General features: G+C 50.8%; 4 protein-coding genes across 4 annotated transcripts; 3 read left to right on the top strand and 1 right to left on the bottom strand.

Annotated features, from left to right (window-relative positions):
* The first annotated feature begins 2,763 nt into the window (after nucleotides 1-2,763).
* On the top strand, nucleotides 2,764-3,635 carry LOC114801803 (claudin-9). The gene has a single exon (XM_029000150.1). The coding sequence runs from the start codon at nucleotides 2,967-2,969 to the stop codon at nucleotides 3,585-3,587; it is 621 nt and encodes a 206-aa protein (XP_028855983.1). The 5' UTR covers nucleotides 2,764-2,966; the 3' UTR covers nucleotides 3,588-3,635.
* A 3,030-nt stretch (nucleotides 3,636-6,665) lies between these two features.
* Nucleotides 6,666-7,696, top strand: LOC114802046 (claudin-4-like). Its single transcript, XM_029000662.1, has one exon. The coding sequence runs from the start codon at nucleotides 6,698-6,700 to the stop codon at nucleotides 7,352-7,354; it is 657 nt and encodes a 218-aa protein (XP_028856495.1). The 5' UTR covers nucleotides 6,666-6,697; the 3' UTR covers nucleotides 7,355-7,696.
* A 2,870-nt stretch (nucleotides 7,697-10,566) lies between these two features.
* On the top strand, nucleotides 10,567-11,630 carry LOC114801953 (claudin-3-like). Its single transcript, XM_029000467.1, has one exon. It carries the CDS (start codon nucleotides 10,638-10,640, stop codon nucleotides 11,283-11,285), a length of 648 nt encoding a protein of 215 aa, XP_028856300.1. The 5' UTR covers nucleotides 10,567-10,637; the 3' UTR covers nucleotides 11,286-11,630.
* Nucleotides 11,631-14,550: 2,920 nt separating this feature from the next.
* LOC114802364 (BICD family-like cargo adapter 1) lies at nucleotides 14,551-23,475 on the bottom strand. Its single transcript, XM_029001207.1, has 10 exons — nucleotides 23,216-23,475; nucleotides 22,522-22,737; nucleotides 18,932-19,048; nucleotides 18,712-18,858; nucleotides 17,329-17,502; nucleotides 16,839-16,952; nucleotides 16,551-16,628; nucleotides 16,350-16,462; nucleotides 15,840-15,960; nucleotides 14,551-15,196 (listed from the first exon to the last, which is right to left on the bottom strand). Exons 1-10 carry the CDS (start codon nucleotides 23,408-23,410, stop codon nucleotides 14,999-15,001), a joined length of 1,473 nt encoding a protein of 490 aa, XP_028857040.1. The 5' UTR covers nucleotides 23,411-23,475; the 3' UTR covers nucleotides 14,551-14,998.
* Nucleotides 23,476-25,441: the final 1,966 nt, after the last annotated feature.

Raw genomic sequence — 25,441 nt, forward strand, 5'->3', positions numbered from 1 at the left:
ACCAGACTTCCTTATCCAGAGTGACTTACAGTCAGTAGTTACAGGGACAGTCCCCACCTGGAGACACTCAGGGTTAAGTGTCCTGCTCAGGGACACAATGGTAGTAAGTGGGGTTTGAACCTGGGTCTTCTGGTTTATAGATGAGTGACGTTGTATTGTTTACTGTTGTGTAATGTCGAGTGTTGTGTTGTTTTGTGTTTGTTATGTTGTGTTGTTTGATGTGTGTTTTTTATACTGTCATTTGGGCTGTTGTTTGTGTTATATTCTGTTGTGTAATTGTGTTGTGTGTGTTGTGCTGTGTAATCTCGTGTGTTGTTGTGTGTGTGTTATGTTGTATGTTTGATGGTGTGTGTGTTGTGTAACGTTGTGTGTTGTATTATGTTGTATTGTGTAATGTTGTGTGTGTAATCCTGTGTGTTGTGTAATCTCGTGTGTTGCTGTGTGTGTGTTATGTTGTATGTTTGATGCTGTGTGTGTGTTGTGTAACATCGTGTGTTGTGTTATGATGTATTGTGTGTGTGTTATGTTGTATGTTTGATGCTGTGTGCGTGTTGTGTAACGTCGTGTGTCATGTTATGTTGTATTGTTTGTTGTTGTGTGTGTGTTATGTTGTATGTTTGATGTTGAGTGTTGTGTAATGTTGTGTGTATTGTGTAACATCATGTGTTGTTGTGTGTGTATTATGTTGTATGTTGATGTTGTGTGTGTTGTGTAACATTGTGTGTTGTTGTGTGTGTGTTATGTTGTATGTTTGATGCTGTGTGTGTGTTGTGTAACGTTGTGTGTTGTTGTGTATGTTATGTTGTATGTTTGATGCTGTGTGTGTATTGTGTAACGTTGTGTGTTGTTGTGTGTGTGTTATGTTGTATGTTTGATGCTGTGTGTGTGTTGTGTAATGTCGCGTGTTGTTGTGTGTGTGTTATGTTGTATGTTTGATGTTGTGTGTGTGTTGTGTAACGTTGTGTAACGTCGTGTGTTGTTGTGTGTGTATTATGTTGTATGTTTGATGCTGTGTGTGTATGTTGTGTGTTGTTGTGTGTGTATTATGTTGTATGTTTGATGTTGTGTGTGTGTTGTGTAACATTGTGTGTTGTTGTGTGTGTATTATGATGTATGTTTAATGCTGTGTGTGTGTTGTGTAACGTCGTGTGTTGTTGTGTGTGTGTTATGTTGTATATTGATGTGTTTGTGTTTTGTGTAATGTTGTGTGTTTTGTAACGTCGTGTGTTGTTGTGTGTGTATTATGTTGTATGTTTGATGCTGTGTGTGTGTTGTGTAACATCGTGTGTTGTTGTGTGTGTGTTATGTTGTATGTTTGATGCTGTGTGTGTGTTGTGTAACGTCGTGTGTTGTTGTGTGTGTGTTATGTTGTATGTTTGATGTTGTGTGTGTGTTGTGTAACGTCGCGTGTTGTTGTGTGTGTATTATGTTGTATGTTTGATGCTGTGTGTGTGTGGTGTAACGTCGCGTGTTGTTGTGTGTGTATTATGTTGTATGTTTGATGCTGTGTGTGTATTGTGTAACGTTGTGTGTTGTTGTGTGTGTGTGTTATGTTGTATGTTTGATGTTGTGTGTGTGTTGTGTAACGTCGCGTGTTGTTGTGTGTGTATTATGTTGTATGTTTGATGCTGTGTGTGTGTTGTGTAACGTTGCGTGCTGTTGTGTGTGTATTATGTTGTATGTTTGATGCTGTGTGTGTGTTGTGTAACGTTGCGTGCTGTTGTGTGTGTATTATGTTGTATGTTTGATGCTGTGTGTGTGTGTGGTGTAACGTCGTGTGTTGTTGTGTGTGTGTTATGTTGTATGTTTCATGCTGTGTGTGTGTTGTGTAACGTCGCGTGTTGTTGTGTGTGTATTATGTTGTATGTTTGATGCTGTGTGTGTGTGGTGTAACGTCGTGTGTTGTTGTGTGTGTGTTATGTTGTATGTTTGATGCTGTGTGTGTGTTGTGTAACGTCGCGTGTTGTTGTGTGTGTATTATGTTGTATGTTTGATGCTGTGTGTGTGTGGTGTAATGTCGTGTGTTGTTGTGTGTGTGTTATGTTGTATGTTTGATGCTGTGTGTGAGTTGTGTAACGTGTGTGTTGTGTCGTTGTTGTTTCAGTATCGCCGTTGTCTGTGACGCGGTTGTCGGCCACGCCCACCTCGCTACTTCCTGACTGTACAGATGTGTTGATTGTTTCTTCTTTTGAATAAATGTGTGAAGATGTTGAGATCCAGCATGTTCTCTACAGTAACAGCCACTTCACCACAGACGGGTTTTTCCACTTCTCTCTCCCACGATGCACTTTGGTGTGTGATTAGCGTGCTGCTGCTTGTACCCAGCACACATACACACACACAAACACACACACACACACACACACACACGGACGTACAGTTCCAGCAAACACACAAACACACACGCGGCACCTGCTGCTTGTTCTGGTCTCCAGGTTCCTTCATCGCTTGGGGAGATGCTGCCACTGTGAGGGATTCAGTGTGCAGCGCAACTACACAAACACACATTCGACAATCCCACCATGCAACCCGACGTCTTTACAGAGTCCACCTAAAAATGTCCCCACAACGACCCACGTACGTTCATCTGAACGAAGCTCTCCTGCCGAGGAGGACCAGCCCACGTCTCCAGAAGACTGGGCCTTTGTCTGCTTCCTCGGCAGAGTTAAGCGTAACGGAGTTAAGTGTCTCGCCACAAAGGCCGTGATTGTCCCCGCTGTGGTAGGAGGGGTGACGCGGCACTTTCTGCGTGACATGAAGGGCTCCGCCGGTGAGACAGGGAAGTGTCCTCGGCTAATGAAGAGAAGGGGGGCTCTGTGCGGGACTCCACCTTCTGCCGGATTCGTGGCGGTGGACGGTTGACGTCCTCGTCCCGTCCCCCCCCGCCCCCGCGTAAGTAAAGGCGCCCCCGGCGCTCGGCCGCAGAGCTCCGGCGTCCCCGGCGAGGAGCGCAGCGCGGCGGCGGCATGTACTCGGCGGGGGTGGAGATCCTGGGCATGATCCTGGCCGCGGCGGGCTGGCTGGGGCTGATGGTGGCCTGCTGCCTGCCCATGTGGCGGGTGGCGGCGTACGTGGGCCAGAACATCGTCATGGCGCAGGTGGTGTGGGAGGGGCTGTGGATGAGCTGCGTGGTGCAGAGCACGGGCCAGATGCACTGCCGCGTCTACGACTCCATGCTGGGGCTGCCCGCCGAGCTGCAGGCGGCGCGGGCGCTCACCGTGGGCGCCCTGCTGCTGGGCGTGGCGGGCGTGGCGCTGGCCGTCGCCGGGGCCAAGTGCACCAACTGCACCCGCGACCGGGCCAGCAAGCCGCGCATCGTGCTGGCGGCCGGCGCCACCTTCATCTCCGCCGGCGTGCTCATGCTGGTGGCCGCGTCCTGGACCGCCCACTCCATCGTCCTGGACTTCCACGACCCGCGGCTGGAGGACACGCAGAGGCGGGAGTTCGGCAACTCGCTCTACTTCGGCTGGGGCGCGTCCTGCGTCCTCGTCCTCGGCGGCGCGCTGCTGTGCTGCTCCTGCCCCCCCAAAACCCAGAGGGGCAGCGCGGCCGGCCGGGGCGACTACGACCGGAGGGACTACGTGTGACGTGCCGGGCCCGGTCACGGACCGCCGCAGGTAGAGCTCGTGCAGAAGTACCTCCCACGTTCCCTGTACTTTTCACCGCAACGCTGTCAATAAAGAGCTGGTGTTTGGCGCCTGTGACTGGGTTCTGTTCATTAACGCGTCTCCGCAGGTCGCGGTCGAAGCCCTGGTGACACCGGCAGCGACGAATAAAACCGTTTCTGCGCCATTTCAAATGGCCATCCAGGCTGGAGGGGCTTTTTTTAGGGGGTGCATCCTGGTGCCTGATCATGTGACGCATCTGAGCTTCTACAAGCTTCGGTTTCGCCACTAATGCACCGGGGACAATGTCGCCGTTGTTCGGTGGAGCGTCTGGTCCCCGTCGAGCCCGAGTTAACTCTGTAATGATCAACCTCTCAGGGCGAAGAACAAGCCGCTGCATTCAGCCGAGCCTCCGATCAACACCAAACACCAGTTCAAAGGTCACGCAGGCGACTCCGACTCCCGGCCGGAGAGCCGGCGCGTTATCGCTGTGCGGTGGGTCGGAGAGCCGGAGGTCGCAAAGGTCACGAGAGCGCCACAGATGGCAAAGCGGCCGAACACGGAAACACAAAACCACCGAGGGCCGAGCGGGTGTCTGGTTCTGCGTTCGCTTAATCCACTCTTCATATTATCGACTCCTCATCCTCATTTACACTTAGAGCATTTACCAGACGTCCTTATCCAGTAGTGACAGGGACAGTCCCCCCCGGAGACACTCAGGTTTCAGTGTCTTGCTCAGGGACACGATGGTAGTAAGTGGGGTTTGAACCTGGGTCTTCTGGTTCATAGGCGAGCGTGTTACCCGCTAGGCTACTACCACCCAGTAGTTACAGGGACAGTCCCCCCTGGAGACACTCAGGTTTAAGTGTCTTGCTCAGGGACACGATGGTAGTAAGTGGGGTTTGAACCTGGGTCTTCTGGTTCATAGGCAAGCGTGTTACCCGCTAGGCTACTACCACCCAGTAGTTACAGGGACAGTCCCCCCCTGGAGACACTCAGGGTTAAGTGTCTTGCTCAGGGACACGATGGTAGTAAGTGGGATTTGAACCTGGGTCTTCTGGTTCATAGGCGAGCGTGTTACCCGCTAGGCTACTAACACCCAGTAGTTACAGGGACAGTCCCCCCTGGAGACACTCAGGGTTAAGTGTCCTGCTCAGGGACACGATGGTAGTAAGTGGGGTTTGAACCTGGGTCTTCTGGTTCATAGGCGAGCGTGTTACCCGCTAGGCTACTACCACCCAGTAGTTACAGGGACAGTCCCCCCTGGAGACACTCAGGTTTAAGTGTCTTGCTCAGGGACACGATGGTAGTAAGTGGGGTTTGAACCTGGGTCTTCTGGTTCATAGGCAAGCGTGTTACCCGCTAGGCTACTACCACCCAGTAGTTACAGGGACAGTCCCCCCCTGGAGACACTCAGGGTTAAGTGTCTTGCTCAGGGACACGATGGTAGTAAGTGGGATTTGAACCTGGGTCTTCTGGTTCATAGGCGAGTGTGTTACCCGCTAGGCTACTACCAGCCTATTAATAAGTTTGACTGTCTTAAGCATTGTTAACAACTCTTTCTGCACACAACATTCACCAGAACCGGGACATGAACCCTGGACCCTCAGATTAAATGTCCTGTGCTCTACCGACTGAGCTATTGCAACGTTACACCAGTGAAACGACCCAAAATGGAACGGAGCACGGTTTATTACATTATGTTTTTATGTATTACTTCTTGATTTACCTGCCTTGCCTTGTTTTACTTTTCACTGCAAAGCGTATTTGAAATTCTAGAAAAGCTACACAAATAAAACGTATAATTATTGTTAATATTTCCCACATGGTTCATCTTTATTTTATGTTGTTAATTTGTGAGCTTTGCAGATTTCTTTTTGCCGTACCTACTTTACAGTTTCTGACTGGTGCTTGTCATGTACAACAAAAAAGGAAATGACAAGAAATGATTTCATATTTCCACATTTTATCCAAGCAGTGGATCAACAACACTGACGATTGGACAACAGCATTCCACTCTCCAGTTGGACGGTGGGAAAGGTTTGTCCTGAAAGAGTTCTGTGTTCGGAACGTTTCCTGCTGTCGGGTTAATGATCATCTCGTGAACCTGTTGTGTGCAGAGAAGACGTGACTTCTAAATCCGTTCTTCAAAAGCACATTTTGAATAAACCTCAAGTCTCGTCCGTCTCGTAACAAAAGCTGAGAAGAGAATTTGGTAGAAGAGGGCGAGTTTGGTCAGAAATGTTCGTTTACATTTAAATGTTTATATTTACAGCATTCACCAGACGCCCTTATCCAGAGTGACTTACACTCAGTAGTTACAGGGACAGTCCCCCCCTGGAGACACTCAGGGTTAAGTGTCCTGCTCAGGGACACGATGGTAGTAAGTGGGATTTGAACCTGGGTCTTCTGGTTCATAGACGAGTGTGTTACCCGCTAGGCTACTACCACCCTGTAGTTACAGGGACAGTCCCCCCTGGAGACACTCAGGGTTAAGTGTCCTGCTCAGGGACACGATGGTAGTAAGTGGGATTTGAACCTGGGTCTTCTGGTTCATTTGCGAGTGTGTTACCCGCTAGGCTACTACCACCCTGTAGTTACAGGGACAGTCCCCCCTGGAGACACTCAGGGTTAAGAGTCTTGCTCTGGGACACGATGGTAGTAAGTGGGATTTGAACCTGGGTCTTCTGGTTCATAGGCGAGTGTGTTACCCGCCAGGCCGCTACCACCATTTGACTCCTTTGGTGCCGCTGAAACACCCGGACGTAAAAATGTTACTCAGAATGTTGTTATTCACGCCTGCGGGCAGGAAAATGGTCCAAACTCCCCAAAGTGGACATCCTGGTTACACTTTAACCGCGAGCAGAGTGAAGTTAGGGCCCTGGTTACCGATTCACCCTGCACTCCCGACGCTGCTGGTCACTGAGCTGAATCGTTCCAGTGTCCCGCTTGACGTGCCAAGGTCACACGAGTCCGTTTCTGTCCATGAGATTTCCCCACCTGCGTGACTCCGCCCTCGCTCGGTATAAAGTGGAGAGTCCCGTCCGGCCCTGGCAGACCACCGGCGCTCTCTACGCTGCCGCGGCGTTGTCATGGCATCGCTGGCTCTGGAGGTTCTTGGGGTCACGCTGGCCGCCCTCGGCTGGACCCTGGCCATTGTGGCGTGCGCTCTGCCCATGTGGCGCGTCACGGCCTTCATCGGCGTGAACATCGTGACGGCGCAGGTGGCGTGGGAGGGCATCTGGATGAGCTGCGTGGTGCAGAGCACCGGCCAGATGCAGTGCAAGGTCTACGACTCCATGCTGGCGCTGCCACAGGACCTGCAGGCGGCCCGGGCGCTCTGCATCATCTCCATTGTTCTGGGCGTGCTCGGAATTCTGGTGTCCACCGTTGGGGCGAAGTGCACCAACTGCATCGAGGAGAAGGGCGCCAAGGCGCGGGTGATGATCGCGGCAGGAATCAGCTTCATCTGTGCTGCCCTCATGCAGCTGGTGCCCGTCTGCTGGTCGGCCCACACCATCATCTCCGACTTCTACAACCCCATGGTCATGGAGGCTCAGAAACGGGAGATCGGAACGTCGCTCTACCTGGGCTGGGCGGCCACAGCCATGCTCCTCTTGGGGGGGGGCATCCTGTGCAGCAGCTGCCCCCCCAGGGAGGAGAAGAGGTACATTCCACCTGGACGCATGATCTACTCCCACACCAAGTCCACAGAGCCGGGCGCCTATGACCGCAGGGACTACGTGTGACCTGGGGACATGGACCGTGGCGAATCTATGTGATATACATCTATACAGCATTTTAAAGCTGAACTGTGGAATTTTTCTATTGCAAGATGGTTGTCATGTCTACGCCAAGTTTATAACGACGGGACAATACGAGAGAAGACAAGACGCTGGACTGGACACTTGGCTGATGTTGACATGATGATGTTGCTGTCGTGACCATTTCCTGTCTGCATTTCCGTCCAGGGCACCATTCACATCAATCGACCGTAAAACTCGCACAGTTACTTCAAAGGTTACTACATGTATATTTTTATTTGTTTTTGAAATAATCTTTTCTAATAAAAACCTCTCTCGCCACTGAAATGTGTGAGGCGCTGTCCAATCAGACTTTAATTCACGACATTCACATTGTTGTCGGTATAATTACGTGAATAACAGGAGAGTAAAATGCTGTCATTTATACAGAGAAAGTAAATTCAGAGTTCAGGAAGAGGGGAATCCAGCAGCAACAGAATTTAAATGAATAAATAGAATAAGATATAATAAGATATAAAATAAGATAACAACAACAACAACATTTATTTCTAATAAAGCCCAAAGTCACATACAGTACGTCTCAATGGGTTTTGACAGGTCCTACAGTTTGCACCCCCCCACACTTGACCCTTCTGCACACAAGGAAAAACTCCACAAAAAAACTGTAGGAGAGAGAAAAAAGGTGGGAAGAAACGTTGGGAAGGAGTGATAGAGAGAGGGACGTCCTTCCAGGGTAGAGTGAGCCTGCAGGTGGTGTCAGTGCAGGGCTGGTGATGGTTTGTCCTACAGTTTTATAGGTGGAGAGGTCCAGAGTGTAGTCCAGTGTCATGGTGGACATTACGTGTCCATTATGGTGTTACTGGTCCATTTGAAGATCCCTGAAGCTGTAGTTGTAATGGTGGTGGTGGCTGTGGTGACCCTCTGGTTTGTTTCATGGTATGTCCTCATTTAACAGTTGTCAGGAACCAGGATTTATCTGCTGGTCTCTTCACTGGGGTCTGCCAGTAGTCTGGACGCTTGGTTCAGCGTCTCGGAGAAAAACAAACAGAAGCAGCAGCAGACGGTGGCATCGTACGACCGATACTGAAATATGTGGTAATAGATAGGGACTGTGTGATAAAGTGGACTTAATAATTGACACTGTGTCTGGGACTTTAACAGAAGGACAGAGAAAACAGATTTTGAGATTGGATTTAAACACTGAGACTGTGTCTGAGTCCCGGACACTGACAGGCAAGCCGTTCCACAACTGCGGAGCTCTATAGGAGAAGGATCTGCTCCCAGCTGTGACCTTCTGCACCTTTGGTACCAGTAGTGACCCCGCACCCACTGATCGAAGAGGGCGTGGCGGGTCGTAAAGAACTAAAAGTTCGCTCAGGTATTGCGAGGCGTGACTTACAAGACCATTTAGGTCAAAAGCAGGATTTTGTAGTCAATCCTAAATTTGATGGGTAACCAGTGCAGTGATTGTAAGACTGGGGTGATGTGGTCAAATTTCCTGGTTCTAGTTAGAACTCTGGCTGCAGCATTCTGTACCAGCTGGAGTTTACTCATGCACCTACTAGAGCATCCAGACAGTAATGCGTTGCAGTAATCTAACCTTGATGTAATAAAGGCACGGACCAGTCCATCCTTTATTAGTCCCACAAGGGGGAAATTTGCATTGTCCGGCAGGAAGTGGACAGAAGAGGATAGAAATAGAATAAAAACTATACAAACAGTACAGTATAAAAAAGTACACTATACTATGAAAAATATAAATGTATATATCTGTATATGTAAACATAGATAAATAGAATACATTGCACTAAAAGCAGTGGACAGATGTCGGATTACTGGTCTGCATGGTGATCTGGTGGTAGCAGCCTAGGGGGTAAAACAAACCCCACTTACTACCATCGTGTCCCTACAGACTGTGAGATCTTCCATTGTAAATGCTGTAGAATGTAAATATATTGGTGTCTGCATTTCCTCTAGTTCAGCCTCCCATTATGGTTGCTAATGTGGAAATAAAACTGTCCGCTCTAGGAAGGGTCCATTTCAGGTAGGGTTGTTACCCTGAGCCAATCAGAAGGAGGGTGTTGGTGAGCAGTGGGCACCATGACAGGCGCCCGGGGAGCAGTGAGTGGGGACGGTACCATCATACAAGGGGACCTCAGTGACACCTTGGCAGGACGGGATTCAAACCGGCAACCTTTCAGTTACAAGTCTGTGTCTTTAGCCGATAAGCTAATTGTGAAGTCAATGCTAATTTAATTAACAACGGGATTTTACAACAACTGAAATACAACTGAACGTCTTTTTATTGCATTGGATTTATGTCTATTGATAATGAAGTACTTATTAATATTTAATATGAATGGGTAGGAAGAGGTGAACATTTCTTTTTTTCTTCCTCCATTACTGCTGCCCCCTGGATGGACGGCCCAGCCGTCATCCATGGATGTCTCCGGAAGCTAAGATGAAAAAATTTGTCGCAGCGTATGTGGTGCTCGGCATATTTGTCCCGTTATCTCTCTCCTCCGTCTCCAGATATCCCGCGTGCTCCCTGCGGGAAAAATCCCTTTTCCGAGTTATGATTTAACACCACTGCTGTGACCCTTTACTGTCCTGCCCTCGTTTCCGACTTTGCTTCCAGGGTGTGGAAACCGGGACACCCTCTGAATCCTGGTTCTGTTGGCCGTGGAACAATGGAGCCGCCTGAGTTGTCGGAATTCCAGGCGGGAGCTGCAGGAATGTGGGTGAGCGACGGGCGGCGGGGGAGTCGGCCCTGCGGGATTTAGGGCCTGTAAACAGACGGGCGTGTGTTGTGAAACGGCTCTCGTCGAGGTTACAGTGGGGCCGTAATTTACGGATCAGCGTCTGAAGCCACTAATGTCCCGGCCGGTCAGCGAGCTGGGTGACGAGTGACCGCGGTCCCGAGTAAACACTTCATATCTACTGTTATCGCCATTATCTTCATTCCTGCCATTTTTTTATGTGCGCTTTAATACTTTTTCTTTCCGAAACCCCAAAAAGAATGGAAAATGTAAATGAGTGTAAAAAAGGCTCTAAAAGTTGGCTATAAAAGTTCCTCGGCTGAATAGTTATTAGAGAAGTTGTACAGAAGACGAGCTGATGGCTGCAGGGGCGATGATGTCATGCCTCCTCAGGCTCCGCCCCCCGCCGGACGCGGGGATATAAGGTACCTGCCCACCTGCAGCAGCCGCTCGGCGACTCCGGCTTCGCTCTGCTGCGTGTGTGTGGAGTGTGTGTCTCCGGAGTGGCCATGTCTGCGGGGCTGGAGCTGGTTGGCATCGTGCTGTGCGTGCTGGGATGGCTCCTGGCCGTGGTGGCGTGCGCGCTGCCCATGTGGCGCGTGACGGCGTTCATCGGCAGCAACATCGTGACGGCGCAGATCATCTGGGACGGCCTGTGGATGAGCTGCGTGGTGCAGAGCACCGGCCAGATGCAGTGTAAGGTCTACGACTCCATGCTGGCGCTGTCGCAGGACCTGCAGGCGGCCCGGGCCCTCACCGTCATCTCCATCCTGCTCACCGTCCTGGCCGTGCTGGTCTCCATCGCCGGGGCCAAGTGCACCAACTGCATCGAGGACGAGGGGGCCAAGGCGCGGGTGATGATCGTGGGCGGGGTCTTGTTCATCGTCGCCGGGCTCATGCAGCTGATCCCGGTGTCCTGGTCGGCCAACACCATCATCAGGGACTTCTACAACCCCCTGCTGACCGACGCCCAGAGGAGAGAGCTGGGCGCGGCCCTCTACATCGGCTGGGCGGCGGCAGCGCTCCTCATCATGGGGGGGTCTCTGCTGTGTTGCACCTGTCCCCCCCAGGAGAAGAAGTACAACCCGTCCAGGATGGCTTACTCCGCGCCCCGGTCCGCGGGCGGGGCCGGGTACGACCGGAGGGACTACGTCTGAGGCCGGCCGCGACCGTGGGTGGACGCTGTGAGACATGGCGCGCCGGACAGGGGGTCACGGTCAAAAGACACTTTTACACCTTTCATATTCCTTTTGGTAATTTTCCCATGTTAGAACGTCCAGTATTCTGTTTAACTGAAGCTTCTGCGTATTTTTAATTAATATTGTCAATATTGTACCATGTGTCTCTGCTCTCTATAAACTCTACATGTAACGGTGACAAAACTCCCATTTCTGGTCCGAGGAGAGAGAGAAGCGATCTGTTCCACGCACTGCTATTTATTGATAATAAACCGCCATGCTGTGTCTGTTTTATACGCTGACAAATAAAGATCAGTTTCATCAGAGCTTCACAACCGGTGCCTTTTCTACACCAGCGCGTCACCTGAGACGTGGGCGGGGCTTACGCGGCACAAAGGCCACCTGCCGGGTGCTCTGAACCCCGAAGCGCCACTACAGGTGGGCCCGGGGTCCTCTTCAGACCTCCATTTCTGCTCCTTCATCCCCCCTTCCGCAGACGAGCTGAGTCAGGTCGGCGGCGGTGGCCTGAGGTCATGGCGGTCGGGGATTTTTGGGGGATTAGTTCGGGGATGAAAACAGCCGTGAGTCACGGCGTGAAGTCACTCGGCCTCCGGCCTCTGGTTACGGCTCTCGCGTGTGAAACGCAACTGAAATATTCAGCAGGTTCCCTTATTAAAAAAGCCGGGCGACGCCCGTATCTCTTTACCCGCCAAACACTACCAGAAGCAGGGGCCAAGAGGTCCGTGACCCCACTCAGACACCGGGATCCATCACGCGGCCCGCCGGCCAGGACGAGTGGGGGTCCGCGTGGAAACCCAGCAGCGCCGTCTCCTCGCCGATAAACACGCCAAAGCTTGGCTCGTACCGTTTTTTAATAATTGAGCGGCCTGGGCGTTGGCCAGGAGATTTACTGCACCCGGCACAAACAGCACAGCCTCCCAATGTCAGATTCTGGCAACGGCCAATCAAATCAAATACTCCTTACGTCTAATCGCATTATCTCGTGGCACAAACCGTATCGGCGCTTTTGGACAGCTCGACGAAATGTGTCCGTTTGAAAATGAACAGGCCCTGGGACGGCCCTGGGAAGCGGTGTGAGGGACCCTAATCATTACCCTGGTAAATGCAATATGGATTTATTAGGGTATTTTTGTCCCCCTTTGGACCATATTTACACGCTCTTAAATAGATCAAGTGCAGTTTTTTTGTGCAGCCCACCGTCTCCAAGACACACGGACGGGGGACAACTCAACGTTACAATTCAACATTTGTCCTGGGGGAGTTCTGTAGGATGAATGTGAGGAGGACAGAGTCCCCACTGTTCACAATCAGAGTCCCGGGGAAACCCGAGCCCTGCGGGTGCCTGCGGCTCCCCTGAAACTCGGGACCACGTGACCGATACTCGAGGACGCGCAGAGGTCCGGGTTGCCAGGCAGCCGGAATGCGTGGACTGAAGGTGGCTCTGTGTGGAGACACAGGAGTTACTGTTCCCGGTTCGAAACAGCTCCCCGCACGGGACCTTTATTCTGAGGACGCCGGGTGTGGTGGTGGTCGGGGCTGTTTAGGTCCTTCATGGCAGCCGCATTTTACAGGAGAAGTGCATTAAAACACCTCCGGCCTTTTAATAAGGCCGCCCACGGCGTGGACGTGCCGTGTGGGGTTTGTGGACCGCGTAACGGGACAATTTCTTTTAAAACGTCCTGTTCGTTTCTGGAGGCGTTATTTATGCGCAGGTTGATTTGTTCCGGAGAGATTTACACCGGGGTAAAAGCACACCACGGACCTGTGAATCACCAACAGGGCCGTTATCTTCAAATACCCCAAAACCTGAACTCCCTAAATTCTTCCTCACAAACGTCACCTGAGCTCAGATATGTTCCACCTGCACGTTCCACCCAGAGCTCGCCGGTCCACCGGCACGACTGCTGTCTGCACGGTCAGTATGGTCACTCGGTGGAGTAAACCCACATTAAAGCCAGTCTGAGACTGAACCCCATTATATTCCCCGGAATAAACCACCCTGTTATTATTCCTTTTTATACACATACATGTGAAGTAAAATCTTTGATTGGTCTTCAACTTTTGAACACATTGTTTTGAACACGGTGTGAATATCAAAAATTAAAAAGCTTCACAAACCTTGTTGCTGCAGGAATGTCTTTAAGTTTACAGTATAGTGGAATATAAGGAGAACCGTTTCAGTTCGGACTACTGAAGATCAACCCAACCCTGCAAACTCAGACCTCCATCTTCGCTCTACTCAGGGCTTTTATCCATCAGAAATCTCCAGAGTCGCATTCGAGCACGTGTACCGTGCAGTTTAGATCACTTTGGGAACTGACGTTTAGAAAAGCACGATTACATATTATTAAAAGGATTTTAGTAATGCCGAGACGTATCTGAAAGTGATCATCATTTTGTAACACTGCAGCACAGCACACGGTGCACACAGTGAAATTTGTCCTCTGCATTTAACCATCACCCTTGGTGAGCAGTGGGCAGCCATGACTGGCGCCCGGGGAGCAGTGTGTGGGGACTGTGCTTTGCTCAGTGGGACCTCAGTGGCACCTTGGCGGATCGGGATTCGAACCGGCAACCTTCTGATTATAGGGCCACCACTGCCCCTAATCTGCCTGTTTGCATCCGGATGTGAAAACAGCTCCATGTTACATTTATGATATTAAATTAACCAAGATGAGGTGAAGCAACTGTGATTATATTTGTTCAGCATTAATCCACGTGCATGAAGCATGAACAAAACTTGCATTGTGGGATGAACTTTATCTGAATTCACCACATTACACTGATTATTCTGGCTTTTTAAGCCATTTTTATTGAAAAGATTCTTAAAAGATTTGTAGTTTGCACACATCTTTGCTCCGGTCTGATCCTTGGGAATGTTGATACTCGTAAGGTGGTCTGGACAACATTTTGCTCAACCACATCCTATAAAAACAACTCTGACTTATTACCACGAGATAATGAGACGTAAACATTTTAAACCTCATATTATCATGGTCGTTGGTAATGATTTATTAACTCATTTTCCTCTGGGCGCCAGAGCCTGGCCTTCCACAGCCATGATGTATGAACGATATTAAACTTTTACAGGAGGCATTTTTCACTCGTACAGCTGCAGCCGTATCAGATGTTTACAGAGCAGACGTCCGGCTGTTCACACTCTTCCCCCTCGCATGGCCGACTTCCCTATCCAGGGGATCTGCTCCAGAAACAGGACCGTTCCTCCAAATGCAGCCTTTTTTATTCATTCATAATACACGTTTTTAACAGATGTACAAACATAGAAAAGGACATGAATATCATGCAGATTCTGCTCATCTTTCCTCTAACGCAACACAAACTCCGTAAGACGAGACCTTATTCCAGTGTGGTCACAGCCATACAGGCCACACGTCATTCTATTCAAAACTATACAAAAAGGCTTATTAGTAACACTGGTTCCTCTAACTGTACAAACGTCAACGCTACCTGAAATATTTCCTTATATTTCCCCCATTTTCACTGCGCTCAGTTTTTTGATCAGATGGGCTCGGTCTCATCGTTTACTGTAGGCCTTCGTTCTCTTTGCACTTTTCCTGGACAGTAAAGAGTCCAGAGAGCTGAAGATTGGGGGGGACGAGCCACTTCCTGTCCCACTTCCTGTCCGTCACGGTCACGCCAGTGCCGAGCCCCTACTTGCCACGTTTCAGCCAGTCTCTCCAGGCCGCACGGCTGCGCTCTGAACTGGGCTCCGAGGCGCAGGACGAGGTCGAGGAGAGGCGGCGCGAGCGGCGAAGGAAGGACAGCGGGTGGGCGGCCGCTTTGGGCCGTGTTTGTTCAGACTGCTGCTGGCTCCTCAGCTGCTGGTTGATGATCACCTGGATGTCTTCCTGATAGAGAGAGACAGGAGGACAGTCATGTTGGCAGCCATGTTCTCAATTCCACACTTCTGCAGAAGGAGTTAGGCCAAAATTGTATTGCTGCTCAGGGTAAAATAGGAGAAAATAGGAGTCTCTTTCTCTACACGCATTATGCAATAAACGCTTTAGGTAAATTAATATTTGATCTGTGTTTGATATACATGGCAGTTTTGTTACATTAAGAACTGAGATAAACCAGGTTTTTCCTTCCACTGGTTTGTTTTGGTGCCTAAGACTTTTGCACAATCCTGCAATTTCCTGTTTGCTTCAAATCTAGAGCCTTCATCAGACTCTGAGGGAATGTCGAATGTCTGAGACCAACTCAGAGCAGCCCTCCTCTCTGATCATAAAAAAACAGAATAACTCAATCATTGTGTCCATTAGAGAGTGACGTCCAGAATCCCTGCACACTGATCTCCCCCTACTGGCAGGTAGAGAGCATTACACTAGAACCACTCAAAAATCCAACCGCAAGTCTTCTTCCCGTCATGTGACCTGATCCTATAAACACAACACCGACTTCCCACTTCAGTCCCCAGACCAGCTTTGGACCTTCTTTCACGGTGGGTGGTGCAGACACCGCCTGCTGGAGAATCCGGAGCAAGACACCCACCTGCCAGGCCTCCAGCTCCTGCGACAGCTCCAGCTTCCGCTGAACAGCTTCCAGCAGCTGGTTGTTGAGGTTCATCAGGTCATTCCTGCTCCTCACCAGTTCCATCTCCACTGCGGTTTTCCTGCCAGGGAAAAGCCAAACATGCTTCATCTACGCATCCATTTACTCTCAGTTTTTTTGAGACACACACCAGAGTAACGGTGACACGGTGAAACGTGTCCTCTGTATTTAACCATCACCCTTGGTGAGCACCCATGACAGGTGCCCAGGGAGCAGTGTGTGGGGACGGGACCTTCATCAAGGGGACATCAGCGGCACCTAGGCAATTCGGGATTCTAACCCACAGCCTTCCGATTACGGGTCTACTTCCTAACCCGCTAGACCACCACTTGTCCACAAATGGGAAAGGATACATGAGAAATAGTCAGCCAGAGACAGTAGATCCTATGTGACGACCCCTAAGAGGAGCAGCCAGAAGAAGAAGAAGAAGAAATGGTGCATGTTTCTCACTTTGAAATGGCTTCATCTCTGTCCCGGAGCGCCTGCTGCAGCAGCTCCTCTTCTGGGCCACGCCCATCCAAGCTCTGCTTCATCTGGACGTTCTCCTCGTTCAGCCGGGCGACCTGAGGGCAGAGGACACAGGACACGTGGTCAGTGGCCTGCTGCCACCACAAGGGGACGCCTGTTTCACAGCTGCTGAAGACGGGTCACCTGATCCCGCAGTTCCCGTATCTGCCCAGCATTCCCACAGTCTCCACCCTTCTCAGCTACAGTGGCCCCATTCAGGTCCTGGAAGGCAGATCTGGTGTCAGCGGTGGAACACACACCACGCAGATGCCCTAATAAAAGGTGTGTGTGTGTGTGTGTGTGTGTAATGATACTGTTAAGATGTGAGGAGCCGTAAAACAATCCCAAAGCAGGAGCTCAACTTTTATTCCCCGAAGCAGCAGACTTTACCGACACTGACGTCAAAAACGAAGGCACCAGGGGGACACCCACCTCCACCAGCCCCTCCACCACCCTCCTCAGGTGGACCAGCATGCCCTGCAGCCCGTCGTCCTGACATGGGACGGGACTCAGCAGGTCCAACATAGACAGCACGTCTCGCGTGACCTGCACGGTTTGAAACGAGACGGTAAACGGTGCTGCAGGGTTTAGGTTTTTACTTCATAAACAGGAAATGCTCTGGACCTCAGACAACATCCACCCCCAGACACGCAAGCAAATGTGAGATCCAGGTTTCATTTCGGAAGCAGCGCACATTCCGGCAGTCGTTCAGGAAATTGTGAAGGTTTCTGACGTCACGTTTGTCGGTTAAGAGGTCTTCTGATATCCTGCTTATATTTCGTGCATGAAGGATGCTTCCTATTCATCTAAATATTCTAAATATTGCAGACATGCAATTACTGCGATCTGATCCATCATTAAAATTCCATTTCCATCATCAAGTCCTCATTATCCACACCATTTACAGAACTGTGTGTGTTACCTGTTCTCGGTCGGGCCACAGCTCCAGGTTGTCCATGCTGAGCTCCAGCTCAGACAGGAGGGACGTGTCTCCTTGGCCTGGGTGCTGCAGTGAAGCCTCCTCCTCCTGCAGCTGCTGCACCTGCAGCCGTAGATCTTGATTCATCTCCTGCAGCCGCTGCACTTCCTCCACCAGCTACACACACAAAATCGAATTATAAAGAGACGATGGTCTTTAAAACAAAACCGTTTTGGGACAGTCCCCCCCTGGAGACACTCAGGGTTCAGTGTCTTGCTCAGGGACATGATGGCAGTAAGTGGGGTTTGAACCTGGGACTCTGTGGTTACCTGTGGCACAAATTTACAAAGGAAACTAATTGTAAAAATTGTATTAAGTACATTAAAAAAATACAAGAAATTTCCACTAGTTCATATCATACCAAAATACACAAAACCGCAATATGTCCATCACACACACACACACAGCCAAATCTGGCAGCAGGGAACTAATCACAGAAACCCTGACGAATCACATTCCGCATACACACACACACACACACACACACACACACACACACACACAGACTGCAGGAATCTGACACCACAGGTTACAGAAACACAGCGAAACTTCCTACATGTTGTACGGCCTCAACATCGATACCAGCGGCTGCTGCACAAAAACAATAAAAATCTCATACAGCTGGTTTAACACTGAACACACAACTCCTGACTGAATTTCGGTTACGAGCCTCCTAATCCCGACTTTAATCCAGTTACCTGCGAAACGACTAAAAGCAGCAAACAACACATTCTGCTGAGTACAATCTGCACACGTATGTGTGTATGTGTGTGTACAGTACGGGCCTGGACTCCTTCAACGTGTTTTCTTTATCTTCAGGACCATTTACGTTGGTAGATTCTCACTGAAGGCATCAAAACTATGAATGAACACATGTGGAGTTCTGTACTTAACAAAAAAAGGTGAAATAAGTGAAAACATGTTTTATATTCTAGTTTCTTTGCTCTGATTACTGCTTTGCACACTCTTGGCATTCTCTCGATGAGCTTCAAGAGGTCGTCACCTGAAATGCTTCTCCAAGGAGTTCCCAGAGGTGTTCAGCACTTGTTGGTCCAGCTCACCCCAAACCATCTGGATTGGGTTCAGGTCCGGTGACTGTGGAGGTCAGGTCTCCACTTTTTGTTAAGTACAGAACTCCACATGTGTTCATTCATAGTTTCGATGCCTTCAGTGAGAATCTACCAACGTAAATGGTCATGAAGATAAAGAAAACACGTTGAATGTCCAAACTTTTGGCCTGTACTGTACATACGTGTACGTGTGTGTGTGTGTATGTACGTGTGTGTACGTGTGTGTACGTGTACGTGTGTGTATGTGTGTGTGTACCTGTTGTATCTGCTGCTGGCTGCGCTGCTCCTGCAGGTTGATCTGCGTGTGAAGTGAAGACAGGTTCTCTCTCAGCTCAGCGTTCTCCTGACAGACCGAGTCCAAGCGCTGCTGCAGCACCTTCTCCTTCTGCGAGAGACGCAGCACCTGCACGTCCACAGCAGCCAATCAGAACCCAGACGTCCAGCAGGAAGCAGCTGCTCACCCCCGCCTGACCCACCTGCTCCCGCATGGCGCCGAGCAGCTCCTCTTCCTGAGGACTGCAGGACCTCTTCTCCTGCGCGTCCTGCTTCAGGGCCTGCAGCTCCGAGCTGACCGCCCGCTCCACCTCCATGGCCTGCAGGACAGAGCGGGACAGAGTGAGATCCACGCTCATCTTCCACCGATAACGGAGCAAAATGTTGATCGTTTTTCTCATACGAAAATATTTTGTCCAGGAAACTCTGGAGAAAAGTTGGACTTTCAGGGATTTGGTTAGGACCAGAGGAGATGAAGGAAGAACTACATTTCTCCACTATGAACTCCTCTATTTTAAACAAGACCATGTCAGCAGCGGCCTAGCGGTTAATGAAGCGGCTCCGTAATCAGAAGGTTGCCGGTTCGAATCCCGATATGCCCCTGAGGTACCGTCCCCACACACTGGTCCCCGGGCGCCTGTCCGAGGGTGAATGAAAAGCAGAGGACACATCTTGTTGTGTCACCCCGTGCTCTTCTGTGTATCCCAATGACAATCACTTCACATTCAAAATGGCCACAGTGTCCCTCTAACAGACGAGGACTGAACAGCATGTCCCTCCAAGCGGAGTCAGAGTCACGCCAGAGCAGACGGAGCGTGGCGTCCCTTCCAAGACAACAGCATCGGACACGGACACAAAGACATAGACAAAGACAGGCACACGCTGGAGGAGTGTCTGGAACGCCCGACTGTCCATCAAGGGCCACGCCCACCACTCAGGGACCGGCAACTCCACCCACAAAGCCACCGTTTCAACCCATAAAGGGTCCAGAGGGGCGGGACCCCGGTGGAGGGTCACTCTGCAGGAGAATAAAACCCCGTCCCGCCACGAGCGTATGAAGCGTGAGAGACATCCAGTGGGATCTTGTCCCCCAGAGAATAAAACCGCGTCCCGCCACGACCATATGAAGCGTGAGAGACATCCAGTGGGATCTCGTCCCCCAGAGAATAAAACCACGTCCCGCCACGAGCGTATGAAGCATGAGAGACATCCAGTGGGATCTCGTCCCCCAGAGAATAAAACCGCGTCCCGCCACAGGCGTATGAAGCGTGAGAGACATCCAGTGGGATCTTGTCCCCCAGAGAATAAAACCGCGTCCCACCACGAGCGTACAAAGCGTGAGAGACACCCAGTGGGATCTCGTCCCCCAGAATGCGAGGTTCTGCAGGTCCGACCAGGCTGGGTTCTGTCGGGCGTTTTGGGCCGAACTTTGCCCGTTTGCTTGCTGGAGGAAGACGAACGTCCAGATTTAAATGTCCTCAGTAATGAGGTTGTGGTTAAAGCCGCTGAGGCGAGTTGTGAATTATTCACTCCTCCTGCGGCCAGGTTGCGGTAAAGTATTAGATTTGTTTGGACGCCTCAGGACTTCCTCGTTGAACATTGAACTCGGCCGTCTGAGGAACTTGGACGTTCCGCTGGAAGGTGTGGGACGGCGACCCTTCCTCCAGTTCCGCGCCGCAGGACGGTAGCGGCCGGTCAGTTTCCTGCGCCGCGGACCAGACGCGCAGGATGGGCGGAGGCGGGGTCCCTGGAGACCCGAAGACCGCGCAGGCCGGTACGAGCAGGCAGAGCCGCCCTGGCACGGACTCGCGGTCCGCCCGGTCCCAATCCCACGCATTCCAGCCACGGGACGTAAATAATAAAAACACCGTGGACCTGCTGGCCCAGAGGCGGAGCCACACTCACCGTCCCACCACCGCTCACCACGTCGGGCAGAACCAGCTCCGGACGAGCGGCACCCGAGCGCTCCGGCTCGTCCATGGTCCCTACGCCGGGGGGCTGGACTAAACACCTCTTTCCTGCCCTTTAGTCCAAAGCCGGACCTCCTACTACATGGGAGCGGGAGACGTTCCTCATTGTTCTTCAGGAGGAAAGCGGGTTTAAAAAGGGAAGAAACGCCTCACGTGACGCGGCGCAGCCGTACCCAGCGAGTGATAAGGAGCGGTAAATAAGCGCGGCAGCGTGACCCGGCCCATCCCCACTGACCTTCCCCTACTGGCGCGGCGAGGGACCGCGGGTGGGCGCCGCCCACCACCCGCCCTGCCGTTTCACCCCGAGCTCTTTGCAGGGCGCCCCCGATCGAGGCCACCGCCGCACTCGGCACGCCATGTTCACACGAGGTCACAAGGAAGTCGGACCGGCAGAATAAAGTCGTGATTAGTCACTCGCTGATAACCGAGCAGGAAGTGAAGGACCTGCGGCGCGTGGCGTTCCGGGTCCAACCTGGCTCAGATGATAAAAAAAACTGTATATTACAGCTGCAATATTCTCACTATTAGTTTATTAGGGTGAATATTTTATTCTTTCCTGCTGTTCAGAGCATTTTATTAATCTTTTACAAACCCAGTTGTAAAGCAACACTGAGTATACTAGTACACTAGTTAGGGGCAGTGGTGTCCTAGCGGTTAAGGAAGCGGCCCCATAATCAGAAGGTTGCCGGTTCGAATCCTGATCGGTCAAGGTGCCACTGAGCAAAGAACCGTCCCCGGGTGCCTGTCATGGTGCCCACTGCTCACTCACTGACGGTTAAATACAGAGGACACCTTTCACTGTGTGCACCGTGTGCTGTTTGCAAAGTGCACTTTATGTACACTTGTATATAACTCTCCAGATCCAGGAAAAGAGCAGGGAAAATCATCTCAGACCCCTCACACCCTGGTCACAGGCTCTTTGACCTGCTGCCCTCTGGCAGACGTTATAGAAGCCTGCAGACCAGGACCAGCCGACACAGGAACAGCTTCTTCCCCCTCGCCATCTCCCTCCTAAACAGCTGATACTGTAAATTACATTTATAGCATTTACCAGACGCCCTTATCCAGAGCGACTTACAATCAGTAGTGACAGGGACAGTCCCCCCCTGGAGACACTCAGGGTTAAGTGTCTTGTTCAGGGACAAAATGGTAGTTAGTGGGGTTTAAACCTGGGTCTTCTGGTTCATAGGCGAGTATGTTACCCACTAGGCTACTACCACCCATGTGGTAGTAAATCACCTCCATCACTGCACAATGCACTTTATGTACACTTGTATATAAGATTTAGTTTTTTGCCTATTTATTTAATAAAAAGTAGATATAGTTATTTATAAATCACAAACAAATCCACAACTTGTACAATAACACTGACCACATCCTTGCACATTGTTGTTGTTTTTTCCTACATTGTACATTGAGAGACACCATCTACCGGAATCAAATTCCTTGTATGTGCTTGCACTTACTTGGCCAATAAATACGATTCTGATTCTGGTGCTAGTAGCCTAGCGGGTAACACACTCGCCTGTGAACCAGAAGACCCAGGTTCCAAACCCCACTTAGTACCATCGTGTCCCTGAGCAGGACACTTAACCCTGAGTGTCTCCAGGGGGGGACTGTCCCTGTCACTACTGATTGTAAGTCGCTCTGGATAAGGGCGTCTGGTAAATGCTGTAAATGTAAAGTCACGCTTAGAGATCAAGGGGACCTCAGTGGCACCTTGGCGGGTCGGGATTCGAACCGGCAACCTTCTGATTACCAGTTGTAAGAGTGGAGTACGTGAGAAGGTGTAGTGAGGTCTACTACTGTGACGTGCCACTCACAGTGTGGAGTTGGTCTCGAAGGCGCTGCTGTTGCTCCTGGTGCTCCTGCTGGTCGTGACTCCGCCCCCTCTCCGCCGCCATCAGGCCGTGCGTCAGGCGCTCCACCTGAGCCTTAAGCTCGGACACGTCCTGCTCCAGGTCCGACACCTGCACCTCCCATTCGGCGCGGCAATGTTCCAGACGCAACCGCAGCGCGTAGCGGTCCTGTTCCAGCTCCTGGGGGTCAAAGGTCACAAGAGAGCAGTGTCATCCGCTGCTACAGGTAGAAAGGGCGCCTTTATCTGTGTGAATGAGTGTAGCTGCACCCTGTGCTGACCGTGCATGATATTTAAATCTCATAAAACACGTTCATGTGATGTTTGTGCAGGGCCGGTTCTGCATCTTTTTTTAAAAAAGAATGGACCATCGGCGTGCAATTTATCGCCTCAGACGAACAAACGTGCAGCACGGCGTCCCGGGACGTCGGCCTCCTGGTGAGCTGTGTGGAGCAGCAGTTACCAGACACCACGTTCTCCTGCAGAGCCACCTGATGCCTGGTGCAGAACAGGAACCATATCTCTACTGATGAAGATGCAATAGATGCATCCCAATAAAAGAATTAAAGGGCCGATGTACATCATTCTAATGCATGTATCATCTTAATAAAGGCCGCATAGTGTCGAAATATAAGCAGAAAGGTGATAAAGTTGCTGACCTCCAGGCTGTCGCCGTACTCCTCCCGCAGCTGCCGGTTCTCCAGCAGCAGCGCGTTGCCCAGCTGCGCCGCCAGAAGCACCTCCGCCTCCCGCTGCCGCAGCGCGGCCACCAGCGCCTCGTATCCGGCCGCGTCCGCCGGCCCCTCCGGCTCGGCCGGGGCCGCTTTTAGCGGCGCGTCCTCCGCCCGGTTCATGGTCCCGACGGCCGGAGAGCGGAGCGGGACTGAGGCGGGACTGAGGCGCGGTGGGCGGAGCTCCGGCAGGTGACCGGGGAACCGCCCACATCTCCTTCCTCCCAGAACACCTCGGATTCTCCAGACCATGCATATTCATGTCATCTGTCCCACTTCCACACAAAACTACAAACCATGTAATACGTGCTGCGTGATTAGTACTTTACTTTACTGGGTGGCAGTAGCCTAGAGGGTAACACACTCACCTATGAACCAGAAGACCCGGGTTCGAATCCCACTTACTACCATCGTGTCCCTGAGCAAGACACTTAACCCTGAGTGTCTCCAGGGGAGGACTGTCCCTGTAACTACTGATTGTAAGTCGCTCTGGATAAGGGCGTCTCATAAATGCCGTAAATGTAAATGTACTTTACTTTACTTTATCCAAAGCGACTTACACCAGCAGTTGAGACACCAGCAGTTGAGTTAAAACCTAAGAGCGCTGGTAAGGCCGAACTTGTCAGGAATAGAACATGCTGGGAATTGTTAAGTTGTTGTTAAAAGTGTGTGTTAGTGTTAGACTCATTTGAAATACTTTTTAGACAAGTGGGTTTTCGTAAAATCTACTAATTTAAAAAGTCTATTAATAAAATCTCTGTAGTATTTCTACTGTCTACGCTGCATGGCAGAAAATGCTGAAACTGTGCAGCTCCTTAAGCCAAAGTCCTGAAAGAGGATTACCATTTTATCCGGTTATCCCGATTGCCAGACTGCAGGCTGGGGCTGGAGGAGGGGGTCGGGGCCAGCGGCACCCTGCCTGGACGTTCTTCTGAAGGGCACCGATGGCAGGGTGGGGGGTCGCCGTCCCCCCGGGGCTTTGTGCTGCAGGTCAGAGGTCAGTCCCCAAAAGGCCGCGAGGGGCATCCTGACGCACGGCAGGCCTTTGTGTTGCGGGGACCCCACGGCGGCGTGTACATATGGCTGAGGGCCGCGGACACTGTACATCATTGTCCTATTGTTCAGATCCTGTAATTAACGAGGAGACCACAGGGACAATGTGAACAGAGTTCTGTAAATATTTACCAGGCAAAAATATTGAATCATTACACAGACATTTGTCTGCAGAAAACGTTCAATTTCATTGAATGTATTCCTAACCTATTAATTAAATTAACCTATATATCAATATGGGGCTAATTTTCTTAGGCAAATTATGCTCATTTGCATTTATAGTGAAGTGATTGTCATTGTGAGACACTACAGTGAAACGTGTCCTCTGTATTTAACCATCACCCTGTGTGAGCAGTGGGCACCATGACAGGCGCCCGGGGAGCAGCCTGTGGGGACGGTGCTTTGCTCGGTGGCACCTCAGTGGCGGATCGGGATTCGAACCGGCAACCTTCTGATTATGGGGCCGCTTCCTTAACCGCTAGGCCACCACTGCCCCCAGTAATGATCTACTAGTGAACCTGCATTTGATTTAAATTTGATTTATATCAAATGCAGGTGTACTGGGCATTGACCTTCGACCCAAGTCTCCCTGCATTGCATACACATCGATCGAGCCAGACGTTTAGGTACCTGCTGATGCATCTTGCCTTCTGTCAGCAGGACGCCGCGCTCCAGTTTGACTTGCCATACAGATTCAAGAGAGATTCCTTTGCCGTGCTTTGTGTTATTTGTCTTTTTGCACACTGTGAATCCCTGAAGCTTCGCAATCTCATCTCTCTGCGTACTTGTATATGGTGAGATGACAATAAAGTTGACTTTGACTTAATGACCATTTTTGTGGGGCAGTCCAGCTTACAGGACTTGACGGTTGGGTCAAACGCAACATCCTACATTTCGAGGTCTAGTGGAGTCCCTGCCGCTGTCCGGTTCCGAGGGACCAGGATCCTTGTCAGAGCCACAATCAGAGCTCACAAGAGGGTATGGAATTAGGGGAAGACCTGGAGCACCAACAACCTCAGAAACCAGCTGATTATCGCCCTCTACTGGGGCGTAGACACAATCACATAACAATCACACAAAATGGATTTAATTTTTTTATTT

This window comes from Denticeps clupeoides, chromosome 13 (assembly GCF_900700375.1).
Source record: "Denticeps clupeoides chromosome 13, fDenClu1.1, whole genome shotgun sequence".
Taxonomy (NCBI): Eukaryota; Metazoa; Chordata; class Actinopteri; order Clupeiformes; family Denticipitidae; genus Denticeps; species Denticeps clupeoides.

Excerpts from the sequence above, each read along its gene's own strand:
- LOC114801803 (XM_029000150.1), top strand. The coding sequence starts at position 2,967 with ATGTACTCGGCGGGGGTGGAGATCCTGGGCATGATCCTGGCCGCGGCG.
- LOC114802046 (XM_029000662.1), top strand. The coding sequence starts at position 6,698 with ATGGCATCGCTGGCTCTGGAGGTTCTTGGGGTCACGCTGGCCGCCCTC.
- LOC114801953 (XM_029000467.1), top strand. The coding sequence starts at position 10,638 with ATGTCTGCGGGGCTGGAGCTGGTTGGCATCGTGCTGTGCGTGCTGGGA.
- LOC114802364 (XM_029001207.1), bottom strand. The coding sequence starts at position 23,410 with ATGAACCGGGCGGAGGACGCGCCGCTAAAAGCGGCCCCGGCCGAGCCG. Across the intron at positions 22,738-23,215 it reads AGTACGGCGACAGCCTGGAG|GAGCTGGAACAGGACCGCTA; the intron begins GTCAGCAACTTT and ends TTTGACCCCCAG. Across the intron at positions 18,859-18,931 it reads TCGGCGCCATGCGGGAGCAG|GTGCTGCGTCTCTCGCAGAA; the intron begins GTGGGTCAGGCG and ends GTGGACGTGCAG.